We start from the raw sequence: 12,289 nt of genomic DNA, 5'->3' as shown, positions 1-12,289 counted from the left end.
AGCGCCTATTCATGTTGTATGTGTGTTGTATGTATGATGTGATTTATCTTACTGTACCTTGGATATTGTGGTCCACACTGTGTGTAGCAGCAATTATGCCAGCAGCCACGTGAGAATGGATTGTAACCACCTTTGAATTTGCCGGTGACCTGTTCGTTTGTTGTGCGCCCACGTGATACGAGCACCATATGAAAGCCGGTAAGACCGAATATCGGAATCGCTAGGATTATAACTATAGCCATCAACACCATACTGGTTTAAGGCAAAGATATGCAGTTAAGGAAAATGTTTTTTTTGTGATTAAAAAACTAAAAGTAATAAATTACGGTATTTAAAACCGTGGCTTAAATTGAAAACATAAAAAAAAATAAAAAATAATAATTATTGTTTAATAATTAAAAAATTTAAAACAAAAAAATATTTTTTTTTTAATAAAAATAACAAAAATAAAATAATACTTATTATTTAATAATTACAAAAATTTAAAACAAAAAATATTTTTTTTTTTCAATAAATATAAAAAAAATAATTATTATTATTTAATAATTAAAAAATTAATTTTTTTTTTTAAATTAAAAATAAATAATTACTTTTTTTGTATAACAATTAAAAAAAAAATAATAATAATAAAAGTAACCGTTATTTGAAAATAATAAAAAAAGAAATAGTGGAGCTTTGTCTAAAAGTTCAAATTAACTCTTCAGTCGATCCTACTAATGAATTTATGTTACAATAAATACATTGTGAGTGATGGAATAAGGAAAAGTTTTTTTTTTTGTGATTAAAAAATTAAAAGTAATAAATTACGGCATTTAAAACCGTGGCTTAAATTGAAAACATAAAAAAAAAAATATAAAAAATAATAATTATTATTTAATAATTGAAATATGTAATTTAAAACAAAAAAATATTTGTTTTTTTCAATAAAAAAAAAATTATTATTATTATTATTTAATAATTTAAAAAATTTAAAATAAAAAAAATATTTTTTTTCAATCAAAATAAAAAAATTAAATAATAATTATTATTTAATAATTAAAAAATTAAAAAATATATATTTTTTACATAACAATTAAAAAAAAAATTTAAAAAAATAATAAAAATAATCGTTAAAAGAAACAGTGGCTTTGTCTAAAAGTTCAGATTTACACTTCAGTCGATCTCACTAACGAATTTATGTTATTGTACAATACGTTGTGAGTGAGTAAATCAAATTAATTTAAATTAACCCACAAAAACGATATACTTAACATTCTTGGCATATCAGTGTGATGAAAAGGTTTTTGCATATATTAACTTTTTACACATTTTCAAAAAAGGATACGCTACTATGGGCGATGTGTCCCTGATGTTTGGCGTTATCTTCAATATATAAAATAAGCATATTGAGAATATGCTCAGCATGTGTATGGACAGTGAAACCAAAAAGAAGAAGAAGAAACGATAATTGCGACGTCCAATGCAATTGTTCACCCATGGGCAATGATGATCGAATGTCTGGTAATAAAAAGAATAAAACAAAAATCCGAATAAAAACAGATTGTAAACATTTAATATGAAGCATATAATAAAATAAACATTTGCTACTTACCTCTATGCAATGATTGCATACGGAACAATGTGAACAACGTGGCGGACGATAGAATTTACAAGTCACACACCATTTCATCTTGACGGTGATGCCATTGATTTCGGCATTTTTATAAAGCGGTGCACGAAATTCCTCCTCACGGTCCTCATCTGGCGATGCTGAAGAGTATAAGGCATAAGAAATGTGATATAAAGTAAAAAATAAAAACAACTGTCAAAATGTACCTTTTGGTATGACACCGGGGTCCATGAATGTCGCTAATGAGAAATTGGCCAAAACGAAAAATGTAATGACACCCTGATATGCCGGTACCCATGGATGGCTTTTCAAATAGTATTGGCAGCTGCAATGAAATGGAAATGGCAAGAACATAAGTACACCAATAAATATAAACGGACGTACGTAGAGTGTAGCTGGCATATAAAATTATTTAAACGGAAATGAGATGGGAAGCAGTAAGTAGCGGCATGAACGTAACATAGCAAGAAGGGAAATACATTCGCATTCGTTTGTCGCTACACTTTATGTGAGATATAAATTTTTGCTAAGGAAAAAGTTTAAATGCGATATCCGCTTTTAAATTTATATCCCACCTATATCTATATATATATATACATATATCTGAGAGTGTTGTAGTAGTAGGCTGTGCGGCACTCATTGGTGCCGGCGATGATTTGCAGCCGCAAACTTAGCTTAGCGTGCGCTCCGAGTCAACTTGTAATGAAGGATGTGGCACAAAGGGCAAGACGGTTCACTCTTCACTGTGGACAGTCAAATGCGCAAACCAACCGGGTACGGTACTTTAGTACATTTTAAATTAATGTGAACTCAGCCGTAGACATAAAAGTGGGGTAGGCACAGGCAGGCATGCGGTTGAGTTATGCGGCATTACAACGTTGCTTGTGCCTTATTTCTATATATCTGCTCACAGTTTTCATTTCATTTTCACACAACAAATAAACATAAAAAAGAAATTGTCGCATAGAATACATATACACTGTATAAGTACATATGTATGTAGTGGCAAGGATGCTGGGCTTAGCCAAAATGTAGGTGGTTAGGTGAGTAGGTTATAGCTGCTATCGGCATTTATATAAGCAGTATCTATGGCATGATTACAAATTCGTTTACTCGCATACTAACTGATATGCTTGCTTTAAATAACCTTTGTGCCATATAGTACCCATTACATATAGACACATTGTTGCTGTTGTTTACTGGACTCATAAAAGCAAAGGCACTCTCATTGAGTCGTCAGTTCGTAATTTGTGTGGACAAGCATATATTCGTAGGCTTTTAGGCACATATGCATATATGTAAGGGTATATGCTAAAAATTATAGATCGCGTCAAACAATTCAATACTTGCAGATATGTACGAACGTCTGGCTGACTATGTGAATTCAACGCTTTTGCTAAAAATTTCATTGAAATGTTTGATGAATAACTTCGTTGTTTGTTTTGTAGAAGCAAATAACTGTGCTTTTTCATTCATTTAACAGTTTCATGTTTTGGAGAGATCACTGAACTGTTCGCCATTTCTTGCATATTTTAAATTATTTAAACTTCTTCTTCGTCTGTGCTTGGAATTTCTACAAATTTAAGGGCAGAAAAAAATTCTTGCGGTATTTGCGGTCGCAAATTCTCAAAAAGTACTGAAAAAATATATTTTTAGAATGCATTTCTGGACAGCTACTGTCAAAATTTCAGCCGAATCAGACTCGCAGTTTTGCCTTGAACGCATGTGGAAGTGAGCGTATCCGTCGATGGACATATTGAGAAAAAGAAACATTGGTCAATGTTAGAGTCTGTCGGGTTTTGGATGGAAATGATCGGGAAGTGACAACAAAGAGCGCTTGAGTGTATGAATACGGTGACTCTTCTCCTTCGCTGACGACCGTCAAAAAATAGTTTAACGAGGTCCAACGTTATCACATGTCGGTTTTTTTGTGGGCTCGGGTATCAAAGTTCTAAATTGTAGGTTTCTCAAAATATCGCGAAGATCATATATATATGTACGTCAAGAAATTACTGGAAATGAGAAAGCTCTCGTCACGTTGAGTAAGGTCTTTTTCATTCAAGACGTTGTTTCATGTCCAAAACATGGAACTACTGGTACACAACAGAGACCAAAGAACAGTCGAACTGTTTGAAGAATACGGTACTACCAGTCAGAAAGTTTTTTAATGATTAACAAGATGTGATCTACATCGATTATCTGGAAAAGAAAAACTGTCAAAGGTCTATGATTAATTATTGTACACGATTTGTGAATTTAGTAAAGAAAAAATTTATTTTCCACACACCACCATCGTCGAATTAGACGACGAACTATTGCCCCTATCTCGCATTATCTAGGTGACTTTGGAGACCGCAAGAAATGTCATTTTCAGAAGGGTTCACGAAGTTGGAGCCTCACAGAATAAAATGTATCGACTATGAAGACTATATTAAGAAATAAATCAAATAAATGATATTTTTGTAGGCTCAGTATTTAATGGATTTCCCTCGTATTACGAGAATTCGAACAGAATTCCAGATTACTTCTTTTTCAGCGGTTATCTGAAATACGCTACAAATTCTCGGACCATTCTAAGCTCAGGTCAAACAGTTGAACTGTACACACATTTTATGGAACTCGCAAGGCATAATTGTTAATCGAACATGTACTTTTGAAAAATCCACTCAAAGGTACCGATATTTTCTGACGCTGGCCGGTTTTTAATTAAAGTTGACAGTCTTCAGCTCATTTAAATATTCATTTAGTGACCTACAGTAATTATGATAAGTATCAACACGTTGCCCTTAAGCTAAGGTATTAAAGAAGAAGAAACTCCGAAATTTTCAAGTTTGTATGGGCAGGAAGTGTCACATAGCCACGACTAGTTAGCCGTTATTCATTTCGAATTTCGTATAAGCGATGCGTGTGGAAATGCTAAGCTTTGCGTTGCTTTTTCCTGACCGGTTCCATTTAGCTTTTCATTGATTTTAATAGAAAATGCAAATTTTCGACGGTAGCGCCGTTTGTTTGCCTATCGCTTTTGTTATTTTATGTTAATCAAATGCTAAGTTGATTTATGATAACCTCGTTATTTGTAAATATTTTACACCAACAACGCACCAAGTATACCTACATAGTAAATACATACATAATTCACGAGCTAGAGAGCAGAGACGCGCCTAATGCAGTTGTCGAATTGAAAAGTAAACATTTCGAGGCGAATTTCGTATGCGAATTGAATTTGAAGAGCTCCGCAAACAAATTGTCGGCGCTTTTTTATTTTGTTTCTATTTTTTTCGGTGTGCATTACTAAACAAAAAATTGTATAATAACAACAAATACAAAAAAAAAAAAGAAAAAATAAAACGTTTTTACTCGCATTTGCAACGCTTGTGGAATTTTAAAAAGTCACAAAATGAGCCAACACACACGCCAAGAGGGCTGAGAGGAGAGGCAATTACAAATGAATTCTGACGAAAATGACCGCGGCGAGGGTAGGCACTCATGTGATAAGGCGGTATTACTTTATAAGTATACAAATGTGTGCATATTAATGTATGCGACTGTGTGGCAATTGATTCGTTGTTCACCAAAAATCAAGTAGCATGCCTATTAAATATTCATATCTCAAATAAAAATTAACTTAAATTTGTGTTAATTAATTTTGTAAACATACAGTTGCCTAAAATATTAATCCAGTGTTGAGTTTTGTTCAGAGGCGAGTACATTGCGATGCTTGAAGATCATCAGGCATGATAGAAGACTCGGTTTTTCTTGTTCAACTCGGATATTTTTTTCTTTGCTGATTTAACAAAACTGATTCGTATGTGTCTGGCCCAAATTTGGTGACAATACATAAACTGTTGACGACGAATTTAAAATGAGCATAATTTGATAAAGCGTTCAACCAGAGATTTTCGAAATATCGATTGTTATGCTTAAATTACTCTTTAGGATTCTAAAAAAATTAGAATAGTCCACTACTGCGTGGATATTCGAGCCAGACAGCTTATTGAATATTTTTCAAATCGGACGAAGATAGTAGCGATAGAGACTATCGCACGTATCCACATGAAATTTGGAGAGTAGCTTCACACTAACATTTTCTATTAAAACGTGTATAGTTTTTTGATATTTGAAATAATTTACGGCCTTTTTAAAAATGTGATTCCGAAGATTGGTTCAAGAGCCACCATTTTGTATTAAAATGTCAAAATATAAATTTTTTGTTCACTCAATTGTTTAATAAAGTATCAAAGAGAGATTCCTACCGATATGATTCCTAGAATAAATTGCCAGAATTAAGGCTTTTAAGGGCGTTCTAGACTAGCCTAATCTGGACTGAGTAGGCAATTGAAAAGTAAAGTCCTCTCTCGACGAACAAAAGCCAAACTCTACAAATCCCTCCTCATTCCCGTCCTACTTTATGGTACAGAAGTGTGGACGATGTCGACATCCGATGAGACGGCACTAGGACTTTTCGAGAGAAAGGTTTTGCGGAAGATTTATGGTCCTTTAAACATTGGCAACGGCGAATACCGGCGAATTCGACGACATACACATAGTTCAGCGAATAAAAATACTGCGGCTATGCTGGCTAGGTCATGTTGTTCGAATGGATGAAAGTGCTCCAGCTCTTAAAGTCTTCAATGCAGTACCCGTTAGTGGAAGCCGAGGAAGAGGGAGACCTCCAGATGGAGAAGGACCTAGCTTCACATGGCATTACCAGTTGGTGCCAAACTGCCAAAACGAGGAGTAAATGGCGCGCTCTTGTGGACTCGACTATAACCGCGTAAGCGTTGTGAAATATTATTTCAAGAAGAAGACTGGCCTAATCTCTTAATAACTAAGTTAACACCCCTTATAATGGTGTTGAAATTTAATAGAGTGAACGGTCAATTAAAGAAATTTACGATAGGCGTGGCAGTAGTAATTTAAAGGCAAAACTTCATTTCTAGTAAACTGCTTTTTATCTATATGAATGAGATGTGGTAAATAATATTTCTATGAGGAACTCTTAGTGTGAAAAGAAAAAAAAGACGTAAATTTTTAATACAACCGATTTTGAATATTATCAGTATATTTGTCTTTAAAATAGATAATGGAAAAGTCAAATAAAATAAAACCCAACTAAACGAACTAATACAGGGAAACCTCTCCTAACGGACATCTCTTAAAAACCTGAATTTATTGTAGTGCTTTATGTGGAACTTACAGCGATCTCGAAGATATCTGAATGATTCTAAGTAGACATGATCCTTATTTAATTTAAAACTCTGCCTTATGATTTAAATGGGATTTAAAGCATTTCAGCCAGTTTTTGGCAACCTAGTACCCTAACCTTATTGCTCAAAAAGCTCTTGCGACGAAAAGTATCCCAACAAGGCCGGTTAATATTTACATATAATATCTTTATGTAACATATACGTGTATATGTAAACTGTCTCAAGTACGCGTGTTATTATTTCCAACTCAACCGTTTAGTGTCTCAAGTACACGTGTATTGACTTAACTATTTGTACCGCAGTGAACGAATGAAAGTGGGAGAACCTGCCTGGACTACTCCTACTGCAGTGCGTTTAACACTCTTGTATGTGGTTATCTAGTTGTTGTTTACTTGGTTATAACACGAAGGTAAACGAACGATTGTGCTTGAAGCACAATAAATATTTATACTATTCATTATTACAACGAAACGCTGTGGTGAACTTGGTTGTCGTTAATAACCAAATAACAGTCAGTGAGTTGATGCAAACTTGTTGACCTACAACGATAACTAATGTAACACCCACTAAATTATTACACAGCTATTTATATTATCGTATATAGTTAAATATAGATATAGCTGTGTGTGTGTACTTTCTGTGTAACGATTATATTGAATAATTGTTTGCTAAGAGAGGAGGTTGTAATTATAGCCAGCTATGACAATTACTCATAGACAGACACAGCCATACGTAGGTGTATACTCGTATGTGTGATAACAACCCTGATAGGATAACCGAATGAACAACTTCCTTCAATTAATTAAAACTTTGAAACTTTAGGCGACGACGACGGTCTAGTCCATGGCAAAAGCTCACCATCAGAATTCCATTGGAGAGGGGAAAACAAATGAAATGAAGAGGCGTGCAACGTTCTTCTATTTCAAAGGTGGTAGGCGGCATAGTGCCTGTGTGACATTAAGCTTTCATAGCATAACGGCAAATATGCTGTGCAATGTTTAAGCTGTGGAGCGGCAGACGATGACAACCAGAAATTAACCTGGTCAACCGCCAGAGGGGGCGGTGTGTTGGCGCATGGACGCAAAAATTGACTGCTCGGTCATCAACACCCTGCATAAAGTTCTAATTCGTTTTAATTTTCAAGTTATTTTTCTTTTTTTTTTTGCATTTCAGCAGCATTTATTCAGTCGAATTGTCACGAAATTGTCAAATGATATTATGGATCTGTGAACTTTTCCAATTAGCAGCGTCGAGCAATTATCATCGGATTCTGTTTTTTTTTTTCTTGAATTGCGGTATTTCTGTAATTGACAAAATTTTCTGAGATGTGTTTTTAATTAATATTAAGCTTTAGAATTTCATGATTCTTTAATTATTGACATATAGTATTTAATGCATAAGGATTTTTGTGAGTACACTGACCGCTAAGTGTATTCGGATCATTATGAAATAACTATAATTAACTTGATGTGGATATAATTGATTGTCATTGGCGTTATTCGGTGGAGTAAATATTATATATGGAGGATTGAAGCTTTTGAAGAAGTTGATCTTATCATCTATCATTTCAAGGGTAAATTAATCACCCTTTGCTATAATATCATCTGCCCGGAATCAGAGAAAACATCACTTGATCGTTGACAAGCAGAGTCAAACACTCGGTTCCCATGACAGACGGGTCTACATAACAAAAACCGTCCCGGATTTTTATTCGTCTAAGGGCTGTCAACTCGGAAGCATTTTATCAAAAATATTTGTGGATTGTTTTCCTATGACAACAAGAACTCAGTTGCATTTCGACTTTGAAAGACATTCAGAAAAACTTAGATGCCATTATATATACTGGCCAAGCTATGGTCTTCATAGAAAGCCTTTGGAAAGATTGCCGATTTTATTGAACTTGACTAAATTTTTATAATGTAATTTTTGGTTTATTTAGAAGTTCAACTGAAAAAGTTCGCTTAGTAATGGCAAAATCCATGGACTTTAGCTTTCGAAAGCTTTCTGAACGAACATAAACGAGTTCTAAAGTTCAAGTGAAGTGAAAGCTTCCGTTAGTAACCGATGTGTATGTGAGTGTGACTATAGATCATAAAATATAAATTGTGAAAACTTCTTTATATGGTTTGGAAAAGATATCTTCTTTATGAGAAAGAAGAAATTACAAGCTTTCGATATAAAAAAGATGAATAATAACAGTGCAATGTTTTTTTGTACTCATAGCCAAAATGTATATAATACTAGTCCACATTTTCTTTGCAGACACTGTTCGCTGTAGTGTATTAAAAGCACAAATTATTTTATTTTGGGCGTCAAATATCAAAGTACCGACGACAAAGAGCGTCAGTAAATGTTTCAAGAGTCAACTGCTTTCAGCAACAGCTTACAGCACAAAATTATGTCGCAATATTTTGTTTCTTTTTTTTTGTTTTCATTTTTGTTAACTACTTCTTAGGGCTTTGTGAACGTGGGTTGCGTGAAAAACTTCAACTGGAAAATTAGCTTTGCAAATGACATTTTCAGCGAACCAGACGAGACAAAGTAACGCATAGTAAATAGTATTATACATATATACGCAGAGAAAACTTTAAAATAATATGAAAAAAAAGCGAAAAATAAATTATGCTTAAACACATCATACACATAATTAAGTACAATGGGAAACAAAAAGGCAAAAACAACAAAATGTTGTTGTGAAATTTTGCAATAGTTACTTAAACCACATATTGTATGTGCAACAGCAACAACATGCACGAAGAATAGGCGTTGTGCGGTCGACAAGTTGACAGGGAAAGGTTGCTTTCTGGGTCGCTTGATATTACATTACATTTGTAATTATGCGCTGCGTGCGGCATAGGTGACACGAACATATTTCGTAAGCATAATTACGACAATAAAGCATACAAATTAACGTAGTTTTGCCACGAATTAAGTAAATGTAATAAATAATTGTGGCGTGCAATCTTTTAATAATTAAATACATAAGTAGATATTTAAATATATATTTATATGTAATCTTGCATGTCTAGTTTTGTAAGTTAATAATGTATAGCTTTATAATATAAAATAATTTTCTATACCTTTTTTATTAATGAAAATACTTACAAATTCTAAAGTAAAACCTTCTTATTAAATCGTTTTAATCATGACTAATCATATATTCCAGGAATAAATATATAAACCTATTTGTATGACCCAATCGACCAATCGAGGCTTATCTAAGAGAAAAATTTTAAAACTAATTCTAATGAATAAGTGTCGCACTTGACTCTGATAAGTAGATTTATCAACGACAATACTAACACTATTTCTTTTTAATCAGATCACTATCTTGGAACTTGAAAATTGATTAGATTATCAATTGAATAATTGATTAGAAAGATTAGATTACACTTTAGCTCGGAATTTATAGTAGTTGACAAATTTCACTTTAATTTTTTAAAGGTCTAACATAATATACGAATTCAAATTCCATGGTTTGGTGAAATTGGAAACGCATTACGAAATTGTTTGTATGGAATTAGGTTATAGTTTAGAGAACGGGTCACTTAGTTTCCTAAAGATGAATGATTAGTATCCGAAGTATTTATTATAAGTCAACTTGTTTAATTGAAATATCTGACTTTCGACAGCTTTGTACCGAATAACGTCATGCGGAGAAGTGTAATGCTGATGATAAGATGGAGGCTTGACTTATACTCTTTTTTTTCAAAAACTCAAAACAAATTCTTAATTCCAATAAGTTATCTGTTGTAATCTGATTGCCCCCAGTGTCTTATGAAAGTAAAAATGTGGTATTATAAGCCGGTTAAGCGATCAACTATTTATTATTGAAGTTGAAACTCTTCGGGTTTTTTGGCCTAAAGTCTAATTTAAAACAAGGTAAGGATTTATTTAACTTAATTAATATTATATAATACACAATTTGACCCACATATTCGTTATATATGTTATATAAAGTCCATTGAAAGTTGGAAACCCTAATATTAGGTTAGAAGCACCGAGGTCCTCATGTTCGATTAATGGGGCCTTGAAAACCTATGGTCTGATTTCGGCGAATTTTAGAATGGGGCAGCCACACTATAAAGGTAGTATTTCTGCAAAGTTCTACATCGATATCTTCACTAGTGCTTACTTTATATATAGTAAACTAAACGATTCAGATCGTCTTCAAAGTTCTGGTATATAGGAAGTCGGCGTGGTTGTGAAGCGATTTGGCCTATTTTCACAACATATCATTGGGATGTAAGGAAACTATTACAAACCAAGTTTCATTGAAATCGGTCGAGTAGTTCCTGAGATATGGTTTTTGACCCATAAGTGGGCGACGCTGAGTGCAGCTTCCATCTGTCATTTATTATGTGAAATTTAGTGTTTCTGACGTTTTTCGTTAGTGAGTTAACCCACTTTTAGTAATTTTCAACATAACCTTTGTACGGGAGGTGGGCGTGGTTATGATCCGATTTCTTTCATTTTTGGACTGTATTAGCAAGTGGCTAAAAAAACGACTGCAGAAAGTTTGGTTTATATAGCTCGATTGGTTTGCGAGATATGTACAAAAAACTTAGTAGGGAGCGGGGCCACGCCCACTTCCCCAAAAAAATTACATCCAAATATGACCCTTCCTAGTGCGATCCTTTATTCCAAATTTTATTGTTATAACTTTATTTATGGCTTAGTTATGACACTTTATGTGTTTTTGGTTTTCGTCATTTTGTGGGCGTGGCAGTGGACCGATTTTGCTCATCGAAAGCAACCCTTTCATGGTCCCAAGGAACATGTGTTTCAAGTTTCATTAAGATATCTCAATTTTTACTCAAGTTACAGCTTGCACGGACGGACAGACGGACGGACGGACAGACATCCGGATTTCAACTCCACTCGTCGTTCTGATCATTTATATATATAACATCATATCTAGCTCTTTTATTTCTTGGTGACACAAACAACCGTTATGTGAACAAAACTATAATACTCTGTGCAACAGGTGGCGAGAGTATAAAAAAACGTGGTTTTAATTTGAGACTATTTTTTCGGTGTTGGTCTTTTTGATAGCTGTCACTTGATTTTTACTCAGTTTCTTTTGCCATTTCATAATGAACAGATTTACTCCGGAAACTTCTTTACTGGGGATATACAACTCCACTTGCTGCGAAAAGTTGGCAGGAATTTATACGAGTCTCTTTATATAAAAACATAAAACTCTTCGTTTACACGATCAACAAATTGTTAGATGAGAATTCGGAAGCATATACATAGATCAGAGTAGAGTCGGGAATATATTTCGGCTGGGGCAATTTGAATTACGATGAGAGAATCTAACGTGTTTTGGCGAAAGCATTATTAGCACCGGGCTTGTGTTTTAAGAATAATCAAAGCTTTACACTGAGCTTTTTATCTGCATCCAATATTACCGTCTAATATTTTTCGAAAACATACGGAGTTATCATGCCATTTGCTCGTTTTTAAGGGA

At 33.8% G+C, this 12,289-nt stretch overlaps 1 protein-coding gene across 4 annotated transcripts in view; it reads right to left on the bottom strand.

Moving 5' to 3' along the window:
• Window positions 1-12,289, bottom strand: part of LOC105209012 (palmitoyltransferase ZDHHC8) — an 85,609-nt gene that overhangs the window by 21,310 nt on the left and 52,010 nt on the right. For all 4 annotated transcript variants that reach the window (XR_003752072.2, XR_008471445.1, XM_011179153.3 and 1 more), the window contains exons 2-5: window positions 1,816-1,934; window positions 1,592-1,749; window positions 1,325-1,497; window positions 58-252 (exon numbers count right to left, since the gene is read on the bottom strand). Coding sequence is in view for 2 of the 4 variants with exons in the window: in XM_011179153.3 (XP_011177455.2) it covers window positions 58-252; window positions 1,325-1,497; window positions 1,592-1,749; window positions 1,816-1,934 (645 nt within the window). In the remaining 2 variants the exon portion in view is untranslated. The remainder of the gene's footprint in view (window positions 1-57; window positions 253-1,324; window positions 1,498-1,591; window positions 1,750-1,815; window positions 1,935-12,289) is intronic.

Source organism: Zeugodacus cucurbitae, chromosome 5, assembly GCF_028554725.1.
Source record: "Zeugodacus cucurbitae isolate PBARC_wt_2022May chromosome 5, idZeuCucr1.2, whole genome shotgun sequence".
NCBI classification, from domain to species: Eukaryota; Metazoa; Arthropoda; class Insecta; order Diptera; family Tephritidae; genus Zeugodacus; species Zeugodacus cucurbitae.
This window is presented reverse-complemented; position numbering and strand designations above follow the sequence as displayed.